The 25,211-nt window shown below is 39.5% G+C and overlaps 1 protein-coding gene and 1 pseudogene across 23 annotated transcripts in view; one reads left to right on the top strand and one right to left on the bottom strand.

The window, feature by feature from the left end:
* The window catches only part of NUMB (NUMB endocytic adaptor protein), a 180,745-nt gene that overhangs the window by 9,386 nt on the left and 146,148 nt on the right, over positions 1-25,211 (bottom strand). For all 22 annotated transcript variants that reach the window (XM_027572239.2, XM_027572238.2, XM_027572237.2 and 19 more), the window contains 3 exons: positions 7,208-7,282; positions 5,185-5,325; positions 1,045-1,249 (listed from right to left, as the gene is read on the bottom strand). In XM_027572239.2, the coding sequence (XP_027428040.2) occupies positions 1,045-1,249; positions 5,185-5,325; positions 7,208-7,282 (421 nt within the window). The remainder of the gene's footprint in view (positions 1-1,044; positions 1,250-5,184; positions 5,326-7,207; positions 7,283-25,211) is intronic.
* Positions 11,226-16,030, top strand: LOC113910271 (annotated as a pseudogene). The gene has a single exon (XR_003515990.2). The product of XR_003515990.2 is annotated as an uncharacterized protein C3orf14-like (transcript).

Here is a 25,211-nt window from a genome sequence, read left to right as displayed (position 1 = left end):
GATTTTATTAATGTATATTTAAACTGAATTGTTTAATTCCAAAACATTCCTTGTTGGTTTCAACTCTAGCTGTACACAAGAATGCGAAGCATTTTCCCTAAGCCCGATCACTTAGTTCTGCAATATACTCAAACCTGACTTTGGACAACAGACTCCTGAGTAACTTGCACAGGCATTTCTGCTATGCTGTGATGCGTACCTGCAAAAAATTCACCAACTCTGCAAAATCACACACTACAGTTAACAGGGCTTTGGGAAAAAGACGGGTTAGCTTCTCAAAATCCATGGACTTTTTTCACTAAAGCACAAAAACACAGCCATCATCTAATACGAAGGGCGCTGCTGTGAAATCTCTCTCTGCATTTGCACCCAGCATCGCCATCAGTGGGCCCTTTGCAGCCTGAACCTGTACTTCTCCCTTCAAGATGTAGGTCATTGGTAGCATTTGCTTCTCAGAGAGCTCAGATGCATCAGAATTAGAAGTCTGTTCCAGGATGTAGATTTCCCCAATTTTGTTTTTAGATACAGGGGGTAATAGACGGTTTAAAAAACTTTAGAGTTACAGTACCAACAACTACAAATTAGCCTGAACCACAGATAAGTTTGTTTTTACACAAGGCAAAATGTTGGGGACTCCAGCTTAAAATTATAATATACAATTTAACATATCACTCTGGCAAATGAAATGAGGAAATTATCTTAAGCAAAGCTTATAATACTTCATTGTAGTGGGCACTGTGCTTTGGTGAGCAGCCCCTGAAACCTCCTTATCAGTCGGGCTCCCTCAGTGCAGCTTCTTCAAATGCATTCTCAGCCTCCTCCCCAGCTTCCGGTACCGGAAATAGTAAACACCTCAGAAGGCACAAAACAAGCCATTCTAAAGGAAAGACCTTTGTTTAGGTTTTCAGCTTTGTTCTGAAGGCCTTCATATATTGCTAAGAGTTCTCTCCGGCTGTGAGAAAGCTTACCCCTGGGAGCTTCCAAGTATTAACCTGCTGGGAAAAATGGCTTAAATAAATGCAGTTGTAGCAGAACAGACTGTACCTTTCTTGGCATCTTGGATTTGTTTCATAATCTCCTCTCTTTCTGCTTGCTCGGTGGCTGTTGTGACACGGAATGATCCTTCTCTTGTAAAAGTGGTCCGACTGGCATCAAAAGTGGCAGTCACTCCACATTCCTTCTCCCGCTTCTGCTTCCGTTCTAAACAGGCCGCAAAAGCACAGCCTACTGCATGACTCAATCTTTCACCCTATACGTAAGAGAAGGTTTAAAAAACTTTTTTAGAGTTATAGTACCAACAACTACAAATTAGCCTGGACCACAAGTTAGTCTGTTTTTTTATACATGGCAAAATGTTGGAAACTCCAGCTTAAAAATTATAATTTAACATGTCAATATGACAAATTAAATGAATAAATTATCTTAGGTAATGCTTATGATACTTTACTGTGGTGGGCATTTGCTTTTGTGATCAGCCACTGAGACCTCCTTATCAGTCAGGCTCCCTCTGTCACTCATGTTAGCTCTGGCCATCAGCTTAGGAGACACTACTCAAGGTCTGAAGCCCTAAGTCTTGACACAAATCCTGCATTTGCCACTTAGGGGAACAGTGGTAATACGTACCAAGCATTTCTAAGAAACTACTGAAAAGGCAGGGCAAGTTTCAGAAGCCTAAATAGACTGTCAACATATCTAGGAACAAAAGATACAAACTTAAAACTTCGGATAACTAAATACAACTCCAGAGATGACTTGGGAATTATGAAAAGGAAAGCTTAGCTTTCTCAGTCTCCCCTTTCCGAATGCTCCCCTCCCTAAGCACCCTTTTCCATTTTAGGTCCTCATCATTTTGATGCTTTCCCCCTTACCTTCCCTGTCTTCTAGCTCTCTCTTACCCCAACTCTCCCTCCCAAACACACACAGGCAAAACTTAAAGCAGGTTTTCATCCACACTCCCTACTTAGAAAGGAATTAAACAGATAAAATCTGATTTGTGTGTGGGAGGGGAGGAGAACTTATATAAACTATTGTTTTAAAAAGATATACTGGATAACCTAAATTTAATAAACTCAATGGATTGTTTTTATCAGGGTTATCTGTATTTTAAACCATACCCCTAATTGTGGAATAAAAAAATTAGAGATGATATAGTAACTGCTGGAATCACTAACAGTGAGAAGAGGTATTTGAGAACAGGGAGCCCTTCGTGGAATTTTCAAAATCACACTGTGTAGGCTGCTACTCCTACATATGGTTCTGAGCAAGTAACTTCCCTGAATTTTATATGCCAATATCAGATACCATAGGAAGTTATGTATGAAATGCCTTTTGTCACACTAATATAAACTGTAAGATTTCACATAACTGCCTACTTACTAAAAACTGACAGTTACTTTTTATTCATCCACATGAGTTTCCATCTAACTTCTTAGGAGGATGATATAACAGTAGGGCACTGAAGCATGAAATAGGAGGGAGTACTGAAAGAATTTCAGAACCTGTCTGCATTTGAACAGCTCTATTACAAGAACAGAGCTACACCCCAAAGAAGCTTACTATTTCTCCTAGGCCTAGGGCAAAAGTTCTTGAAGACAGGCCCTCCCCAAGCCCCACCTGGGACCCACTGAATTTTGAAAAACTCTGAGGGTGGGGCCTAACAAACTGTTATATTTTTATTTTATTTTTTAGAGATTTTTTTATTTGTCAGAGAGAGAGAGAGCGCACACAAGCAGGGGGAACAGCAGGCAGAGGGAGAGGAAGCAGGCTCCCAGTTGAGCAAGGAGCCCAATGTGGGACTCAGTCCCAGGACCCGGGGATCATGACCCGAGCCGCAGGCAGACGCTTAACTGACTGAGCCACCCAGGCGTCCCAGCTGTTTTTAACAAGTCCTCCAGGTGATTCTGATACAGAACAACCACTTGCCAAGGAGATTCAAACAGCCTGAAGGACCAGGATTTGACAGTAAAAGTGTTTTAATTAATGTAAGGGAACTCTTTGGATTTTGTGTAGTGATAGCAAAATACACCACTTTGTGACTTAACTTAAGGTCTGAGAGACAGAAGAAAGTGTAGTTTATTTATTTCAACTCATTGTCAAAGCACTGTGTCAAACCAAGGAGGAATAGCTTTGACATTATTAGCCACCATTTTTAGGGCAGTGACCATGTGCCAGACCCCATACTAAGAATGCTTTTACTTTATCTCTATTTTATAGAAGTGGAAAGTAAGACTTAAAGAATGTTAAGTAACTTGCCCCAAAACCCACAGTTATTAACCAGAATCAGACCTGAAACCCAGATCTGAGTCAGAGCCTAGACTCTTAACAGTTTATACCACTGTCTCCAAGAGTTGTTTTTTTTTTTTTAAATATTTTATTTATTTATTTGAGAGGGAGAGAGAGCCGCATGAGCATGGCGGGGGGGCAAAGAGAGAGGGAGAAGCAGACTCCCCACTGAGCAGGGAGCCTGATGCAGGGCTCCATCCCAGGACCCTGAGATCATGACCTGAGCTGAAGTTAGATGCTTAACCAACTGAGCCACCCACGTGCCCCTCTCCAAGAGCTTTGGAAAACATTTTGGTGAATTTTAGAGTATGGCCATCACTTCCCTTTCAGATAAACCTTGGCAAGAGTTTACTGAGTTGTAGCCTTCAGGAATGGCTATACTGCCTTATTCTGTCTGGACTTAAAAAACTCAGTAATTACAATTATACACTCAATGCTCTACTATAGTTAAGATCATCATCATCTGAGAGATTTGTCTTTTATGTCAGAATTCTGGGTAATTTTTACATGAAAGATGATAGGTTAATTATTCTTTTTTTTTTTTTTCTTCAAAGACTTTATTTATTTGATTTTTTTTTATTTTTTTTAAAGATTTTATTTATTTATTTGAGAGAGAGAGAATGAGAGATAGAGAGCACGAGAGGGAAGAGGGTCAACGGGAGAAGCAGACTCCCCGCCGAGCAGGGAGCCTGATGTGGGACTCGATCCCGGGACTCCAGGATCATGACCTGGGCCGAAAGCAGTTGCTTAACCAACTGAGCCACCCAGGCTCCCCAGACTTTATTTATTTGAGAGAGCGAGCGAGCAAGCATGGGGTGGGGGACAGAGGGAGAGGGAAAGAAGCAGACTCCCCGCTGAGCAGGGAGCCCAAAGCGGGGCCTATCATGACCTAAGCCGCTTAACCAACTGAGCCACCTAGGCACCCCTAATTTTTCCCTACTTTTAAACAAAACCAAAATTTTCTATTTTGCAACAATTTCTGGCAAAATTCATTGTACCATAATTTAGTACTTTTTTTTTTAAGTAATCTCTACCCCCAACATGGGGCTTGAACTCATGACCCCGAGATCAAAAGTCCCATGTGCCACAGACTGAGCCAGCCAGGCACCTCAGTATTTCTATTTTTTAATTAATTGAAAAAATATATACCCCAACTCAGTTCTTTCACTTGTAGTAGAATTCCTTTGCAAATAAATTAACACCTTTTAGTACCAATGTCTTTTTTTTTTTTTTTAGATTAAAAAAAATTTTTTTTGAGAGAGAGAGACAGAACATGAGTGGGGTGAGGGGCAGAGGGAGAAGCAGGCTTCCTGCTGAGCAGAGAGCCCGAAGTAGGGCTCAATCCTGGGATTCTGGGATCATGACCTGAGCCAAAGGCAGATGCCCAACCGACTGAGCTACCTAGGCACCCCAATGCCAATATCCTCTACCTAGATGTATTCGCAAATACATGTAAGAATCTTGAAAACAGTTTTTTTCTATTATGTTCAGTTAGCCAGCATATAGATCATTAGTTTTTGATGTAGTGTTCAACGATTCATTAGTTGCATATAACACCCAGTGCTCATCGCAACACGTGTCCTCCTTAATACCTGTCACCCCGGTTCTAATAATGAAAAGTTTCAAGTAAAGTTTAGCAGCCACCATCACCAGGGCACTTTTACTTTCCTTTAATGACCTTGGATCTCAGCTAATCATCTTGCTCTCTGAGCCGCAGGGTCACACCAAGAGTGTGAACTACCTGAATAAAAGGAATGAAAGCAGGCTAGTTTAAGCACTTCCAAGTGCTGTAAGAGCAGGTGCTTATACAAAAATGTAGTGGAAACTGCTTGGCTGAGCCAACCCAGGGTGAGTTTGGCTAGCTGAGGCTAGTCATGATGAAATCTACACTGCTGGACTCACCGTGTCCTTGACAGCCATAAAGCAATGACAGATCCAGCGCCGAGTAGTGCCATCCCGGCATATGTAAGAGAAGGCTCTATCAAAGTTCCTATCTGGGGCACAGAAAGAAACTTTTTCTATTGTCTGGTCAACTATGAGGTCCTAGAAAAAGGGAAGCACAAAGAAATAGAGGATTTACCAGGTTATTCAAGCTTCTCAGAATAAACACAGGATGTTCATTTCACAATACAGAGTCTCTAAAACTAATGCATCGAGACTATGAAATAGCAAGATCTGAGGCCAGCAGTCTGAATACTAAGAATCTGATGTAGAAGAGATCCCAAGAGGCACTTTGCCCAGATGCCTCTCTCACTTCATCTTCATGTTCTAAAACATATGCTTGCTGATTTTAGTTTTATCATAGTACACTTCATGTTCAATTTGACAATATATATAAATCAATATATTTCATCCAATTCCCATATAATTTATATTAATTTAGTGATCATTTCGAGTATGACTTTAAATACTCGCTTAATGGCATTGTAGCTACACAGTATAAACATTACACAAAATGTTTTTTAAAATCTTGAGGCTCTTCTATGTTATATTCCCACAGCCCAGAATCCCTAGATGCTGAGGTGGGGCTATAAGTGCTAAAACAAATGATCAAAAAAATGGCTTTTATAAAGCATCATTATGTGAATTTCTGTTGCTCCACAAACCTGCCAGCCAATTTTTAAAAATTCTGCAATTCTGGTGGCTCATTATGATTTTATTTTTCATAACCTTGATTACTATGAATTTCTCTTTAGCAATACGGTTCTTCAAGTCTTTTGGATTGCCATTTTTCTTATTGACATGTAGGAGTTCCTTAATATATTCTAAATATGAGCCCTTTATAGGTTATATATCTTGCAAAATTTCTTTTCCATTCATGATGGGTCCAAGGGTGAAAAGCCACCAATTATTCTTATTACTAAAGTGGAAAGAACCGAACTAACGAATGCCAGTACTATAAGTAGCCAGCAGGGGGCGATACCACGTACGAACTGGTATAAAACAAAAACTGCCTCCTTGTACAACACATTTCATCCAAAACACTAAAGAAAACTATACAAGTTCTTAACAATAAGCTAATTAAAATGATCACTGTTTCCAATAATAATAATAATGTACATTTAAGACTACCAGTTCTCTTGAACTTAAAAAAAAGGGGGGGGTCTCAGATGGAAGGTCAAAAGAACCAATGCAAATATAGTAGTAGTTGTACTTAAAATGTGTAAGTTATCCATCAAAACTGCTCTTTACCCGCCAGACCGTCTCCCCCTTTCAGTGACATATGAATTATTTTGAAAAATTGCCTTCTTGTTAAAATTCCTCCAGACTTTAGGTCTCTTAGGAAATTGTAATTAATGATTAAATGTGCCTATATAACACTTAATGCTCTCTAAGGTCAGAGTCTATGTCTCTGTTCTTTAGGCATGCAGGATCACTTTCTTTCCAATGCAAAATGCCATCTATGATGTTAGATATTGTGTAGATTCTAAGTAAATGTTAACCAAATGAGCTATTTATTAGTCCTTAAGATTTTGCTTAATTTGGGTTTTCAGTTAAAGAGCAGGTTACTCATTCCAAATATCACTTTCTAAGAATATAGTTCCCTTTATTAAGGAACAAGAAGAAATTTCAGATGTGATCTTTTTTTTTTTAAACTTTGGTAAAAGGTCCATCATGTTTTACATCAAATTTGTGGGGGTAAACATTTTCTTAAAATGTGTAAGAACAAAATTTTAACATTAAATGCAAACGCTTACTACACTAAACATGCTGTTATGTAGAGCAAAATGTTGTGGGAATTCTATTTTTCATAAGGTAAATGAATAACTAAATTTGTTTTCTGAACACTCGTATCTCAGAAGACTGTCATTTGGACAAAGTGGAAGGATACAGAATGACTACAGCAGCTTAACGGCATTACATTTGATCATTAGGGATTAAAAAAAAACATAAGCAGTAACATTTAAGCTTATAAAATTTTTACCTTAGTTTTCTCATCCACAACTCTGAGTCCATCTGCTGATACCCACAGGACTGCTTTAACTGCTTTCTTTCCAGTCTTTTAAAGAGAAAGCAAAAAGGAAGGGGGGGAGACACAAACATATATAATATTTAAAAAAAGGTCATCTTCCATAGGAAACACTGAGTTCTGCCTTCCAAAAGTCACAAGTACAGATGGAGTCCAAGTTCAGGAGGGGTACCCAAAGCCAGATACTCAAATCAAACTGCAGAAACATTCAGGAAAAAACAAGCCAAAGCCATTATTTTAGAAACACAATGCAAAACAATAAGATAAAATTAAGTGAAGGGAAAGGGAGAGGTGGACTCAAAACCAAGGTATCACATTTCATAAAGGGCAAAGAATTCATAAGTAGATTCTTCAGCCCTTTAAAAAATCAACCAAGAAAACCAAGAGTCAGGTAAATATTAAATACATAAGGAGTTACACCACAAGTAGCTTCTACAAATGTATTTACAGTAAAAAGTAATACATAGGTCTAAATTGAGATGCTGACCTATCCTTTGACTCCAATGTGTACAGCAGAACCCTTGGTCATCTGAAATTTTCATGTTAAACACCCAAGAAGTCTTCATTATTCCTTTAACCATCTTTAAAGACCGTTATTTCCTCCCTCACAATTAACACAGAACTGGTTTAGTTTTTAATTTGATAATAAATGTATGGAGACATTTTGGGGACACATAGGAGGATTAAAAAACTTGAAAAAATACTAATATTATTACATGAATTCTTTTTACTGGCTGAGAAAAGACTTCTTTTGGCACACAAGAATCACGTGAGAACAAGCTGATGTATGCTTCCTCCTGTGATGGAATGAATGGGACAGTGGGACTTTGTAACAGTAATTTAACAGCTTCCTGTCTCTTCAACTGCTCCAAGGATGAAAGCAAAATAAAAGCTAAGAATAGGTATCAGATTATAGAAAGTATAAATCAAAAGGAATCTGGTAGTAAAACTGCAGCCGCCGCCTCTAGAAGGGACAGAAGAGGATAAAGAAATGGCTACCACTTTCCTCTGTATGTGTCCGAGCCCAGCACTCCTCCACATTTATTTAAATGAACTATGTGCTCCACTCCAGGCCCATCATCTCCACAATCACCAGGCATCTGATAAGAGCCTCTTATATGCCAGGCAGTGGAAACACTTAAGAGTTGACAGTCCAGTGAAAGGCGACACTTAAACAAAAAATAAATAAAACAGTAGTAAGAGTTATAGTAGGGCTGCAAACAATGTATAATGATGTCAGAAAGGAGGTATGGTCAAATCTACTTGTGGAATCAGGAAGGTTATTCGATGGAGAAGATCAAAGGAGGTACTGAAATAATTTTTCTAGATCCACAAGGTAGGGGCAGGGAGGCAGGGAAGTGACAGAGGCAGTGGATATGACAGGTAGAAGTAGAAGCTGCACAGCCCATGGAAGCAAGCAACGTGGCAAGTCTGCATTCTACAAATACTTCAGTATGACTTGAGAGTGGGATGGGTGAGCAAGGAACAGTGGGAGATAAAGAGTAGGAAAGGCTAGTCATGGAGGGCTTGTATGCTTGCTGAAGAATTCTATCTTAATTCTGTGGGCAATTAGGAGCTACTAAACGAATTTTTAAATGCATTTTTTAAAATATCACTGTGGCAGAAGTGTAGATGGATTGGAAAGAGACTGACAGGAGGCAGAAAGACCACAACACGATCCCAGATGACAGAAAATGAGGGTGAAGCTCTCTTCATTGAGATAAGGATAGAGATGAGAAAGTTTTAAATGGAAAATAAAAGGGAGAAGTCAGAGGATGCCTCTCAGACTCCTGGCTTGGGTAATTAGGTAGAGATGGTACCACAACTAAGAGAAGAGCAGAGATGCAAAACCAAGTTTAAGGAGGGGAGAGTAAGATTTCAGTTTTAGACAAGCCAAGTTTGGGATGCCTATGCCATATCCAGGTAGAGACGTACTAACAGGTAATTGGATACAGAGATCTGATGCTCAGCAGAGAATTCTAAAATAGAATTTTAGTTTTGGGAAATATCAATCATGGGAGTAATAAGAGGGCCAAGGACAGGAGAGATTATCAACAAATAATTGGGAGAAGAGGAGTCTTTGAAATATCAGAAAAGGAAAAACCACGTCAGGAGAGCGGAGAGACTAGGGTTACTGACACCAAGGGAGAAGGGTTTCAGGAAGTAGTGGGGGCCCCAAATGTCAAATGCTGCAAACTGATCAAGCAAGAAAAGATGTGAAAAGTGTCCCCTGGATTTAGCAATGAAGGAGATGTAGTAGAGTGATAAAGGCTGTAATGGTTAATTTTATGTGTCAAACTGGATAGGCTATGATTGCAGTTTTTTTGTCAAACAGTGGTCTAGATGTTGCTTTGAAGATATTTTGTAGATGTGATTAACATTTACAATCAGCTGACTTGAGGTAAAGGAGATTACCCTTGATAATACGGGTGGGCTTCATCCAATCAGTTGAAGACATTAAGGGTTAAAAACAGGTTTCCCTGGAAAAGAAATTCTGCCTCAAGTCTCTAACATAGAAATTCTGCTGAGCTTCCAGCCTGCTGGCTGGCCCTACAGATTTCAGACTTGCCAGCCCCAATAATTGCATGAGCCAATTCTTAAGTCCCTCTCTCTCTCTCTCTCTCTCTTTTTTAAAGATTTTATTTATTTATTTGACAGAGAGAGGGAGAGATCACAAGTCGGCAGACAGGCAGGCAGAGGGAGAGGGAGAAGCAGGCTTCCTGCGGAGCAGGGAGCCCGATGTGGGGCTCGATCCCAGGACCCTGGGACCATGACCTGAGCCGAAGGCAGACGCTTAACGACTGAGCCACTCAGGCACCCCCCCCCCTTTCTATATGTATAGACAGATACCTAAATATATACATATGCACAAAGAGAGAGAAACAGATGGTGGTCCTCTTTCTCTGGAGGTCCTGACTAATACAGAAGGGGAAGTCAGACTAGAATGAGTTGTAAATATTAAATACTCTCTTTAAAAAAGCTTTCCTAAGCTTCTGCACAGCAAAGGAAACCATCAACAAAACGAAAGGCAACATACTGAACGGGAGAAGATATTTGCAAATGATATATCTGATAAGGGGTTAATATCCAAAATACATGAAAGAATTTACACCACTTAACACCAAAAAACTCAAATAATCTGACTAAAAATGAGCTGAGGACCTGGACAGACACTTTTCCAAAAACATACAGATGGCCAAAAGACATATAAAAAGATGCTCCACATCACTAATTATCAGGGAGATGCAAACCCAAACCACAGTGAGATATCATCTTAGACCTGTCAGAATGGCTAAAATCAAAAAGACAAAAAATAACAAGCGTTAGTGAGGAGGTAGAGAAAAAGGAACCCTTGTGCACTGTTGGTGGGAATGTGAATTGGTGAAGCCGCTGTGGAAAGTACTATGGCAGTTCCTCAAAAAATGAAAAATGGAACTACCATATGATTCAGCAATTCCACTACTGGGTATTTACCCAAAGAAAATGAAAACACTAATTCGAAAAGATATATGCACCCCGATGTTTACTGCAGCATTATTTATAAGAGCCAAGACATGGAAGCCGTCCAAGTATCCATTGATAGATGAATGGATAAAGAAGAGGTGAGATATACAGGGGCGCCTGGGTGGTTCGGTCGTTAAGTGTCTGCCTTCGGCTCAGGTCATGGTCCCAGGGTCCTGAGATCAAGTCCCGCATTGGGCTCCCTGCTCCGCGGGAAGCCTGCTTCTCCCTCTCCCACTCCCCCTGCTTGTGTTCCCTCTCTCGCTGTGTCTCTCTCTGTCAAATAAATAAATAAAATCTTAAAAAAAAAAAAGAAGAGGTGAGACACACACACACACACACACACACACACACACACACACAAAGACACAATGGAATATTACTTAGCCATAAAAAAGAACAAGAGCCTGTTATTTGTGACAACATGGATGGACCTACATGGTATTATGTTAAGTGAAATAAGGCAGATAGAGAAAGACAAATACTATATGATTTCACTTATACGTGGAATTTAAAAAACAAAACAAACGGCAGAAACAGATCCATAAGTACAGAAAACAAACTGAAGGCCGACAGAGGGAAGAGGATGAGGGCATGGACCAAACGGGGAAGCAGGAGTGGGAGGGAATGAATAAGCCACAGAGTAAAAGGTGCGGCACAGGGGTATAGTCAATGGTACTGTAATATAGCACAGGAACAGGTGGTAGCTACACTTGTGCTGAGCGTAGCTTAACACAGAGATTTGGTGAACCACTGTGGTGTACACTGAAACTAATGTAACATTGTGTGTCAACTATACTTCAATAAAACACAATTTAAAAGTTGAAAAAAAAAGTTAAAAAATAGGTGCTGGGACCCAGCATCCACACAGTAGTGGGTACCTTTACAGAAGAGGTCCGAGTGGGGCTCGAACAGTCACCTTTGGCTTTTGCACCCAACCAGATGATTTGCCTTCAGGCTCTGAGCCTTCAAAGCACTTCACTTGATTTTCTTTTAAGATTTCCTTTTTAAGTAATCTCTACACCCAACGTGGGGCTCAAACCCACAAACCTGAGATCAAAAGCCGCAAGCTCCACTGACTGAGCCAGCCAGGGGCACCACACTTCACTTGATCAGATATTGGTCCAGGCTCTTGAGTCAAGAAAGCTTACTTATAAGTAAGCTCTGACTAAAGATGATATCCTGGTTTGTTCAAGAAATTCACCTTTCAAAAAGATATGAAGAAACTGTATCACAAAGATTGTTACTTCGACAAATGGAGAATTAATTTGTAGATGAAAACAAGGAAAAGTCTTCTCAGATGCAAACAGCTGAGACTGCTTTTAAAAGGAACCTTAGTCTTTTAAAGGATATAGAAGGGGCAGAGAAGTATTTACAGATGCAGATTTACCCAATTCCACCACCAGAGGTAGTTTCTCTTGAGATTCTTCACTGGGCATCAAAAGAGTGTATTCTCAAATGGGAACAGTTTCTTTTAGGAAGAGCACCATATCCTACTGGTGTTGAAAACGAAGCAGAAAGTACCATTCAAAATGAGGCGCAGTGATAACTTCACACACACTTTCAAAAAACCTGTTTAGTACAGCTGAAGATTAAAGAACATGCAGGTCGTTTCAGGAACTTTAAGAATAAACTATGCTCATACTGTCCCATTACCTCCTCAATGACAATGAAGATATGAGAATCTACTGACAAGTCTCAGGTTATCACTTCGAGACCTACTACTACTTCATGGTCATGAATTTGCTTTCTTCCAAACCCATGGAAGTGTTAAGAGCTAACACTGAAAGGTGAACTGTTACTAAGTAAGTCACTAAATGAAAAAACTATGATAAAAAATAAGTTTTCCTACAAAAAAATAAGTTTTTCTACAAAAAGAAGCTATAGGACAATGGGGGACAGGCAGAGGATCGAGGGAGATCTTTAAGAATTATGATAAACTAGCAAGATATACTAGAAACAGAATGGGCTCTGGTGTAAGAGAAATAGTCTGATTCAGTGCCACTATCCATAAGCTAAGCAAGTTATGGAGCCCCCTGAGCCTCCATTTCCTTCATCTGTAAAGTATCTGTAGGATTGGTAAAAGGATCAGAGATACATATAGTACCTGAAATTGAAAGAGGGTAATAAATAATTCCTGAAATTGAAAGAGGGTAGTAAGTCATTGGTAGCCATTTATCATCAATAGTAACTTTAAAAAACTTCTCCCAACAGTGAAGCTTCTTGAAAGACACACGTTCCACAACAAGAATAGATCATGCTTACATAATGAAGGAGAAAAGCCAGTGGAGAATGGAGACTGAAGGCCCGAGAAAGGGAAAGTCCTCTAGGAGGCGGGATGGGATGGGGCTAGAATACAGGTTTTAGACAGGAAGAGGGATGTCCCTTCCGTGAAATGGAGTAATAGGGTGAAGCTGGGTAAAATGAAGACAGATCTGTAAAGGAGGAAGTGGCAAGCTGAGGAAGCTCACTCTGGAGAGCCATAAATTCATCTGCGAAGGAGAGGAGATTACTTGCTTTGCTTTGCTGGGGAGAGGAAGGCAGACAGGCACAGTGAGATGGTAAACACATATAATAGAAGCAGAGGGGCTGCACAGCATAGCGACTCAGAGCATGAACTCTGGAACCAGGCTGTTGTCTGGGTCTGAATTCTGGTTCGGCCACTTACTAGTATGACCAAGGGCAAATGAGTTCTCTTAAGCTTCAATTTTCACACCTTATGATGGTAATTTCACATACCTCATGGGCTTATTATGAGAATGAAGTAATAAGTTGATACATGTAAAAGGTTTAGAACCAGAATGATTATATAACTCACTGTCCAAACTGGACCCTTTGAAAGTGAAAGGGGGCTCTATTAAAACCCAGAAACAGGTGTTCTACTGGGACTATTTCAGACAAATTGGGACTGTAGTTACCCTATCACCAAGAGGAACTGCCCATACTTAACCAACTCTTATTTAGCATCTAGTATTTTGCTACAAGATAAGCTCCACGAGGGTAGGGGTTTTTCCATATTTATTGTTCCTGTTGTATCCTTAGAGCTTAGAACAATGCCTGGCACAGCAAAGGAGTTTAAGAAGTATTTCTTGAAGGAATAAATTTGCCAAATATCTATTGTAGGGGACAGGAGACAGTTGGTCAATGACACAGAAGACTGCCAGATGGCACTGAAAATCCTGTGTAAGGAAATGAAATTTGCATCTTTATCAATCCACTCACTGTGCAATTGTTGCCTGCAGTGTTCAGCATCTGAGGCAACAGAACAGACTAATTTCAGGTTGGGAGAATGAAAATAGAAAAAAATCAAAGGTTATTTGATTTTAAAAAGTTTTTAAGTAATCTCTACATCTAATGTGGGGCTCGACTCATGACCCTGAGATCAAGAGTCACAGGTTCCGCTGACTGAGCTAGCCAGGTACACCTCAAAGGTCATTTCTGAATGGGACTTTTCCTCATTTAGTCTCCTTACCATATATAGCAAAATATATTTTCTTGGTCCAATTATACTGTTACAATAACATCTCTGCTTTTTGAAGTCTGTCTATATAATAAATTTTATGGTGCTGTGCTAATGTATCACTGAGGCACTGTATTTGTCATATTTCATGGCCTTTGATTTTCTAAATGGCGGAAGAAAACAGATAATATGAATTCTTGCATTTGTTCCTACTTTGGGTGCTGATTCTTGGATGTCACGATCGTCTGCCACAATACAGTTATTTCAAACAGGTATTGAGATATTAACACTCAAAGATACCTGTAGTTGAATTCAAACCCAGACTTCCTCATACAAACTCTATGGCAGCAATGCTCCTGTACTCTCTGTGCACTTCACAATCTTTCATTCCGATCGTATAAACTAAGATTCCTAAGCACTTTTCAGAAAATGATAAAAGTCATAGATGAAAGTTTTTGCTTTTGTTTGCCTTAAAACTGTCTATTTAAGCCAATATCCTAGGAAATAAGGTCAAAGCTAACAAAAAGACTGAAATACAAAGATAACCCAGAGTAAGTATGAAATAACAGAATTTCGGTACATCTTAGTGTGTGACACAAACACCTTTTTACAAAAAAAGACTACATAATACTTCAGAAACTAATAAAATGTAGTAGCTAGGGTAATGTCTATGTGAGACATGAAGAATTATTTCATCACTTGTTCCAACACCTTCTATTTTAAAAATAATTTCACAGTTATAGGTAGAATTCACACTGACTAGTCAATTATGAAAAACAGTTTTATAACAAAAAGGAAACCGCTTATTCTTCAAGGAAAGAAAATGGGTTTAACATGGACAGAACTTCAGTAACTTCGAATTTAAACTGGTAAAATCTGAAAAGGATCAGGTTAACCTATGAAAGATGACAAATGTCAAGTATAACTAAGCTAGTAACCACTCAACTCTCTATATATCCAACTTAGGATTTTAAAATTAACATCTGCCATAAACACCTTTTATTATGGGCAGACATAAACCAATACAGAAAGCAGGCTCTGATATTGGAGTAAATTATAGAAGGTAGTGGATCTATTACTGTTTGCTGAATTAGGAAACTTGCACTGCAAGAGAAATGCACAGGTAATCTTCAAATGAAAACACCAGTGAAGAAACACAAAATGGTTGCAAAAATGACACAGAAATAGTAACTTTAGCTCAGTACACTGAAAGATCACTTTCCCCTAAGTATAAAAGGTACTCACAATAAAAGGCAATTGAAATAATCAATAACAATAAAGAACTGCCATCTACCTACTTATCCCCAGAGTTTGTTTTTTTTAAAGTAGATCCCACTTAAAAAAAGGAAAAGGATGATGATCACATGTTAGTGATATTCTTGGTAGGCAGATCCTTAACAGTTGTTCTTTCATTTTACATATGGGTATTATCTAGGTAAGTACTTCAGATTTCCAGTTGGAGAAATAAGGTTTTAAACTGTTTAAATCAGAAATTGGCAAATTTTTTTCTATGAGAGACCAGAAGTCAAATATTTAAAGCTTTGCAGGTTATAGAGTCTATGTTATAACTACTCAACTCTGCCATTGCAGCACAAAAAGGAGACACAGACAATATATAAACACATGGACATAGCTTTGTTCCAATAAAGGTTTATTTACAAAAACAGTGGGCCATAGTTTGCCAACCTTGGATGTAAATCTTCATAATCCTGGAAAGTGATCATTAATTAAATCTTTTTGGAAAGACAATTCATTACATTGAAATAACAGACCCTTTTGAAATTATGTCCTTGAATTATTCTTTTCTTCCTTCCCTCCCTCCTTCTTTTTTTAAGATTTTTTATTTATTTATTTGACAGAGAGAGACACAGTGAGAGGGGGGACACAAGCAGGGGGAATGGGAGAAGGAGAAGCGGGCTTCCTGCAGAGCAGGGAGCCCGATGCGGGGCTCGATCCCAGGACTCTGGGATCATGACCTGAGCCGAAGGCAGACACTTAACGACTGAGCCACCCAGGCGCCCCTCTCCTCCTCCTTTTTTAAACAAATGTGCTTATATGCTATCTAATGTGTGTGCTTTTTTTTTTTTTTTAGAATTTATTTATTTATTTGACAGAGAGAGACACAGCGAGAGAGGGAACACAGCAGGGGGAGTGGGAGAGGGAGAAGCAGGCTTCCCACTGAGGCAGAGAGCCCAATGTGGCGCTCAATCCCAAGACCCTGGGATCATGACCTGAGCTAAAGGCAGACACTTAACGACTGAGCCACCCAGGCGCCCCCCCCCCTTTTTTTTTAAGATTTCTATCTAACGTTTTAAACTGCAACTCAGGGGGCGCCTGGGTGGCTCAGTCACTTGCGTGTCTGACTCTTGATTTCAGCTCAGGTCATGATCTCAGGGTTGTGAGATCAAGCCCTGCCTCAGGCTCTGTGCTGGGCCTGGAGCCTGCTTAAGATACTCTCTCTCCCTCTGCCCCTCCTCCTCCCCTCTCTCTAAAAATAAATTTAAAAAAATAAACTGCAACTCAGACCTCAGTGCTGTCCAACTCCAAAGTTCTATGAGTCCTAAGATCACCAATGAGATAAGAATGTGCGATTAATCAACATAAATAGAAGTGATATTTGGGGGCAAGATAATTCTGCTGGGCATAGGATAGATAAGAGCAAAAAGGTTAAGCAGCTGTTCTAATGTTTAAGCCTAAGCAAGAAATGCTATAAAGACACATGGGAAGCATAACATGGCACAACTATGAAATGTTAAGAAGCAACTGCAGCAAGCAGACCAATTTGGGCAGGAGAGGCAGAGCAAGTTACTCTTTCTGAGCAACAGTGATTTGCCATTCTATTGTGAAAAGTTCTTTCTCTACAAACCAAAATGATCTTCAAGTGTAGCCAATGTGTAAAGAATCACTGGTCAGTCTTTGTCACACCTACACACAGAGATAACCAGTCATTACAGAGTACAGAGATAATGACACACTAACAGGCAACATGAGATGGTGTGCCTTGTAATAAGTGAACAAGAAACTTCTTTTCTTTCCCAGAAAAATTGGCTGCTTTTTTTTTTAATCTGAGAAGGACCTTAAAGTCTATAACTTGATATCTGAATTTCTGAACAGAATCGTGTAAGGAACAAATTTATTTTATAATTCTTAAATACAGTGAATACCCCCTAACGAACAAAGCAGCAAAGGGAAAGAAACACAATTTTCACCAGTATTTAAGACTGGCATTATCTCTAATGGCTGCTTCACTAACACTACAGTAACCCTTTAATCCGGGACACAAAGATACACTGTATTTCCTGCACTGTAAGTTAAGAGGAGACTTGAAAGGCTTTCAGGAAAAAATAAGGATGGTAGCAAACAGCATGAAAGATGAAGCAAACAGCAAAGGAAAGATTTCTAGAGGCAATTAAGTTCTTCCAGTTTGCCACATCACTTTTAATTGAGGTGAGAGGGGAACCTAAGGGTTATTCTAATATTAAGTTCATATTTCAAATATATATAATAGCAGATGTGAAAATTCCACAGGCTTCTTAAATTCAACCTGTCCAAAACCAAATTCATCATACCCCTCCTCACAATGAACAGTTCCCCAATCCTCTTGGTCAGTCATACCCAAAGCTTGGGTCGTATCTTGGTTCTTTCTGTATATCCCTAGTTTGAATGAATGGATGAACAGGAGCATGTTTCTCTCTCATCCCAGTGGTCCTGTGAATGCTGTTCCTTCTGCCTGAAATGCATTTGTCCTCTAGTTTAGTTTAACTAGAAGTCATTGCTTTGTGTCTCAGCCTTAGGTGTCACCTCCTCCTAGAAGCCTTCATCATAATCTCTCACATTCATTCTTCCTTTCTGCTCCAGTAATACCTGTTCTTGTCACATGATTTGGTAAGCATTTCTTTACCCTCTGGTTCCTCCCACTACAGGGTGAACTCGAAAGCAGTGCATTTGTCATTCATTCATTTATTCATTCACTAACTCAAATATTTTGGAACAGCTACTATGGAACACATGCTATTTTAGGCATTGAAGATTGAAAACAGGTGAAGATTTCAGTGAAAACAGGTGAAGATTTCAGTCTTAAGAGAGCTTATGTTTCAGTAAAGAAGAGATGAACAAACAGGTAAACTGTATGGTATGACAAATGGTGATAAGGCCTATCAGAGAAAAATAAAACAAGAGGAATACTGAATGTGTGTATATGGAGGAAGGTGATATTTGGAATTTAAAAGTGTTCTCAGTGAATGCCTCATTCTCAGTGAATGCCTAAGAATGGGTCTTTTGAACCAAGAACAGAAAGAGATGAAGAAGTGAGCCACGCATGTATCTGGATGATGTGTGTTCCAGACTAACGGTTATAGCAAGTGCAAAGGGCAGAAGCATACCTGGTGTGCTCAAGGCATAGCAAGGAGGCTAGTGTGGCTGGAACTGAGGGAGTGAGAGTAGGAGAAGACAGGAAAAGGTAGGGGGGGAATTCATGTACAATGGCCTATAAGACCCAAAAGACTTTGGCTTTTATTCAAGTAGGGTAGGAAGCTACTGGAGGATCTGGGGCAGTGGAGCAACAGAATCAGCCCTCTGTCTTAAAAAGATCACTCAGGCTGGTGTCTGGAGAACAGCTAGTAGGGGATGACAATAAAAGCAGGGGAAGTAGAACACTATTGCAATGACTTAGATGAGAGGAGAACTGGCTTGAACCGGGGCAGTAGTGTGGTGGCAGCGAGACAGGAACTGCTGATGGGATATGGATAGAACAGAGAGAGAGGGGTCAAAATCAGATCCAGGATTTCTGGCTGGAGCACAGGTATAGAGTTGCTCTATACTGAGATGCGGAGGATTAGGGGACAGCAGTTTGGGAGGGACAGATTAGGGCAGATTGTGACATGTGAGTGTGAGTTGCCTGGTGTAAAGTGTTTAATGATGATAATAACAATACCTAACACTTATCTACTATGGCAGGCTGTTTTGTACACTTTGCTTATATTTACTTATTTAATCTTCACAACAATCACATGTTGGTATTAGTATTATCCTTTTTTTATAATTGGGGAAACTGAGGTATGGAATAGTTAAGAACCTTTCTCAAGGTCACAAAGCTAGTAGGTGGCTGAGCCAAGATTAAATGCAAGCACCTGACTCCCTGGAGTCTATGCCCTTAACCCCTATGCTATACTGCTTCTATGATGGAAATACCACTATGCCGTTCAGGGAAGATGTCTGAAGAGAGAAGTTTCAGTCATCAGCATAGAGATGGTATTTAAATCCATGACACTGAATGAGATCATCAAGGGAGAGGTGTAGGTAGAGAAGAGTCCACAGACTGGGAAGTAGGCAGCAATACGAGGGAAAACCAAAAACAAGATCCCTAACTCCAAATGAACAGCGTTTCATAGCAGGAGAGGAATGGACTATGACAAATCTGCTAATAGGTCAGTAGGATCCTTGGAATAATGACATAGAAAATAAGAACAGCTTTGGTGGAGTGGTGAGGGTAAAAGCCTGATTAAATAGGTTTAACAGAGGAAGGGAGAGCAGAAACTAAAGGCACCAAGAAGAAACTTTTTTTTTTAAGAGGATTTGTTTTGATCCACTATAGAAAGAAAAACTGAAATGGACAGCTGTGTGGGGAGCATTGCTGGAGTAAGAAAGAGCTGGAATAAGAAGAATCTAGTGGAGGAGTTGGCCTCAGCTGGGAGCACAGATAGTTCATCCCTTGCATAGGAGGGAAAACAGAGCATATGGGATGGGCATGGATGTTGGTAGATAAGTAGATGTGGTGGCGGCACATGCAAGAGTTTTCTTCTGATTGATTCTATTTTTTCAGTGAAGTAGGAAGCAAGGTCATCAGCCGAAAGAACAGAGTAAGAAATTCAGGAGGCTTAAGGAAAAAGGAGGAGGTGTCAAATAGTTATCTAAAAATGAGAGAGCAAATGAGTTTAAAAAAATGAAGATTGTCTTGCTCCTCTTTATATTTGGATAGCCCAGCACTATCCCTAGTATGTTTTAGACACTGTGACTTGAACTTGATAACACTGTGGGTTTTTTGTTTGGCTGTTTGTTTTTTTAAGATTTGAGAGTGAGTGAGAGAGCATATGAGTGGGAGGGACAGAGGGAGAGAGAAAGAGAATCTCAAGCAGACTCTGTGCTGAGCGTGGAGCCTGACTTGGGGCTCAATCTCATGACTCTGAGATCAAGACCTGAGCTGAGATCAAGAGTTGGGTGCTTAACCTACTGAGACACCCCGGTGCCCTATTCCCTCACTTTAAAGAAAAGGATCCAGAATGAAGGTAAGCACTAATTATGATTTTTTATAGAGAAAAAAATCTGGGAAATCTAAAATAGAATGTAGATGTGAGTACACATACTTAAGAGTAGTCATAAATACCAATGTTTACTCTTTAGAATTAGGTAAAAACAATATATCCACATATTACTTTTCAACCATGCATTCTCTAAAACATAACCATTTCTAATAATGCCATTTAACCATTGAAAAAGTGTAAGAACATGAGAAAAATATATTTGGCAGTACATTAATGGGATCTGCTAGAACAGATAAAAGTATTTTTGGTGATTTTTATAGAAAGTGCCCCCTTCCCCAATTCAAAGTGACATAATGGTTCAGGGAAGAATTCACAAACTCAAATGCCTAAAGGATTAAGAGCAGGTAACAAAATGAGTGAAACAGGCTGAGTGTTAAGGATAATAGGGAGTTGCTGTTGCTGTTGTGGCAAATAGGCAACCAAAGGGTACAGTGGCTCCTCAGCTCAAGCCACTGTTGCCACATAGAAAGCATTCCATTTTGCCAGATCTTCTAATTCTTAAGATAGATATTCTTTTTATGTGAAAACTTTCAGTGTTTGAAATTTTGGTAACCAATTCAAATTTATAAACTGCTCAGGGCATACAAAGCATGTTTGTGGGAAGCATTCAGGCCCTTGAGCTATCTGGTGTACTTCTTTTTTTTTTTTTAAGATTTTATTTATTTGACAGAGAGAGATAGCGAGAGCAGGAACACAAGCAGGGGGAGTGGGAGAGGGAGAAGCAGGCTTCCCGCAGAGCGGGGAGCCCGATGTGGGACTCAATCCCAGGACCCTGGGATCATGACCTGAGCCGAAGGCAGACGCTTAACGATTGAGCCACCCAGGCACCCTGGTGTACTTCTGAATAAGAGAACATCAATAAGGAGTAGGTGAAAAACTGTACCAACTTTCAGAACACCTTGGTTTCAGGGTAGGCACTGCCCTTTACTACTAACTGGGTGACCTCTTTGAGCTTGTTTATTCATTTGTAAAATGTAGTTTCATGAACTATCCTGTTTAATTCATGAGTGGTTGTGAGTAGCAGATTAGAAAGTAGGTCAAAGCATATCAATAAAGCTCTGTGTAAATATAAGCAAATAGCTGTGAGATCATGGAAAATATATATTGGTCTCTGCCCCTGGTTCTGGGCACAGAGCTTCTGAAAACCTTATAATTTCCTAATTTCCCAAGTGATAAGAGCACTGTGAGCGTCCCTTGTTCTAGTATTTGACTCCATCCCTGACACAGAGCTCCTAAAACCCTTGTAAATTCCTAAGTGATAAGAGCACTAGGAGCATCTTTTGTTGGATAAGACAACTCTGGGTAGGCTCCTAGATAAAAGCTGGTCATCAGAAAGAATAAGCCATGATTAGAAGCTTGGAATTTTTAGCACTACCTCATACTCCTTCCTCCAGAGAAGGAGAGGAGCTAGAAATGGAATTAATAATTTGCCATGCCTATGTGAGGAAGCCTCCATAAACCCCAATAGTACAAGGTTCAGAGAGCTTCCAGGTTGGCAAACACATCATACCAGGAGAGTGTCACACTCCCTCTCAACAGGGACAGAAGCTCCTGTGCTTGGAATCCTCAGACCTCACCCTATGTAGCTCTTGTGTTCTTCTGTTTCTGTTATCACATTTTTTTTTTTAGAAATTTTTTTTAAAGATTTTATTTATTTATTTGACAGAGAGAGACACAGCGAGAGAGGAGACACATGCAGGGGGAGTGGGAGAGGGAGAAGCAGGCTTCCCGCGAAGCAGGGAGCCCGATTCGGGGCTCCATCCCAGGACCCTGGGATCAGGACCTGAGTCCAAGGCAGACGCTTAACAACTGACCCACCCAGGTGCCCCTGTTATCACATATTTTAAATAAACTAGTAAACATAAGTATTTCCCTAAGTTCTGTGAGCTGCTAGCAAATTAAACCTGAAGAGGAGGTTGTGGGAGCCTCCAATTTGTAGCCAAACTGGACAGAAGTTGTAGGTAACCTGGAGACCTATTACTTATGACTGGCATCTAAAGTAGGGTGGGAGCAGTCTTACGGGACTGAACCCTTAACCCGTGGTGGGATCAGACACTATCTTCAGGCAGACAGCGTCAGAACTGAGTTAAACTGTGGATAACTAGCTGATGTCGCAAAAAACTGCTTGGTGTAGGGAAAAAAATCTCTACACATCTGGAGACCAGAAATGAAGTGCTTTGTGTGAGCAGTAAAGGAAACTCAGGAGAAAGACTAACAGGAGGTAGACTGAACTGAATTTTTTCCAATATGAGGGCTTTAAAAAGAGCCATAATAGGGTATCCTAAGAACATTTCATATCTCTGTATTCAGTCAGTTCCTCATAAAATGTAAATATAGATTACTTACCTCATGGAGCTCCTCAAATATATTAAAATTATAAAATCTTTTTCAAGTGTTAAGTGTTTTGTAATTACTTGGTTAATCAAGTATTTGCTTGGTATGGCCAAATACATTAATGAACCTGAATACAATACTTCCTAAAGGCTGAGTACATTCTTGGCTCTCCTAACAACAGTGAGCAATTTAATGCAGTTAGTTTGGAAAAAGTTATTTCAGGTTTTCAGGGTTGTTGTTTTTTTTCCTGTTTTAAGATGTGTGTAAGCTTACAATGGGCTAAATAATACAGTTCTGTAACAGACTCAGGTTTATCTGTTCCCTACTGTGAATGCTTGTGGAGGCACTCCTCCCACTAACTGGTGACACAGGAATAGAGAAGTGACCGTTGGTCAGGTTCAGGAAACAACTTAGGAAAATGAGGAAGCAGTCCTCCTAGCCATGATTCAGGGCTAATAATCCTTCCATCTACCTACTTTTATGCATATATGTTTAACAGAAACACCTCTTGATAACTGTTGTCCTCTTTATCTTGGACCATTAAACCAAACATGACGTGAAGGCTAAGAAATTCTCAAAATTTATGAGAAACTGTACTGGATTAAAAACTCCCTATCAATAGTTAATAATATTGTAGTAACTTTGTATGGTTACAGATGGTAAGTACACTTATCATAATGACTGTCTCATAATGTAATTAATTATAAAATCACTATCTCGTACACCTGGAACTAATACATGTCAACTATACTTTAATTAAAAAAATAAACAAACTCCCTATCATATACTGTTCTATGAGATTCTTCATTTTCAGCTTTCATTAAACCACAACTGGCCTGGCAAACTTGACAAACCCAGTGTCTTTCACCAGCCTATTTCTTGTAGCTTAGTGTGGAAGTGAGCTGAATGATGGCAACTTGAAAGATTTAAAATGCTCCATTTTAAAAAGTTTTTCAAAGAAACAAGTTTTTCATTTAAAAGCACATTTCTGGTAAGATTATGGTTAATGCTTTTTTCCCTGTTGGTTTTCCAAATTCTTTAAATGACTTACTATAATTTAAAAAATTGTATGTTAGAATAAAATCGCCCTGCCATAAAAAGAATTCTCCCCTCAATAACAAAAGAAAAGAATTCTGACAGTCACATTTGTTTATAGATGCTATAATGAGATTGTTTAGCATTTTTTCTCTTTTTTAAAAGTTTGGTTTTTTTTTAAAGATTTTATTTATTTATTTGACAGAGAGAGAGAGAGTGCACACAAGCAGGGGGAGCTGCAGGCAGAGGAAGAGGGAGAAGGAGTCTCCCTGCTGAGCAGGGAGCCCGACACGGGGCTCGATCCCAAGACCCCAGGATCATGACCTGAGCCGAAGGCAGATGCTTAACTGACTAAGCCACCCAGACGCCCCATCCCCCCACCCCGCCTTTTTAAAAGTTTTTATTTAAATTCCAGTTAGTTAACATACAGTATAACATTAGTTTCAGGTCTACAATTTAGTGATTCAATACTTCCATACGACACCCAGTGCTCATCTGCTTAGCATCTTTTAAGGAAATCCTGTGAGATTTAAATATCTCCAAATTAATAAAATGTTAGTAGCATGATTTAAATATCTCCAAATTAATAAAATGTTAGTTTGAACCACTGAAAAAGACTCTTTAAAAGCCTTTAATAAAAAAGCAAGTTGACTAGAGGTAAAATCCAAAGTTAAATTACTACCTTCAAAGAACAAAGAAAATGAAATGAGTTTATAGGAAGTTATTTATTAGCATCTTTTAAGGTTAAATCTTTTATTTTTTTAAATAGTTATTTTTTTAAAAGATTTATTTATTTGAGAGAGAGAGTGAGAGAGAGAGAGAGCACATGAGACGGGGGAGGGTCAGAGGGAGAAGCAGACGCCCTACTGAGCAGGGAGCCCGATGCGAGACTCGATCCAGGGACTCCAGGATCATGACCTGAGCCGAAGGCAGTTGCTTAACCACAGAGCCACCCAGGCGCCCTAAATCTTTTATTTTTTTAAAGATTTTATTTTTAAGTAATCTATATACCCAGTGTGGGGCTCGAACCCATAACCCAAGATCAAGAGCCATATACTCCACTGAGGAAACCAGCCAGGCATCCCAAGGCTAAATCTTTTAAACTATGGTTGTAACTAATATGAGAACAGAGTAATTATATAGCACAGTGATCAAGAATGTGAGCTCTGAAGTCCAATTATCTGGGTCGAAATTTTAGCTTCTACCACTTATTATATCTGTGAATTTGGGCAGGTTGCTTCTGTAAACTTTAGTTTCCTCATTGTAAAACAGGGAGAATAATAATTTCAGTGTTATTTTAAGGATTAAG

This window comes from Zalophus californianus, chromosome 6 (genome assembly GCF_009762305.2).
Source record: "Zalophus californianus isolate mZalCal1 chromosome 6, mZalCal1.pri.v2, whole genome shotgun sequence".
Taxonomy (NCBI): Eukaryota; Metazoa; Chordata; class Mammalia; order Carnivora; family Otariidae; genus Zalophus; species Zalophus californianus.
Note: the sequence above shows the minus strand (reverse complement) of the source record. Positions and strands in the feature narration are given on the sequence as shown.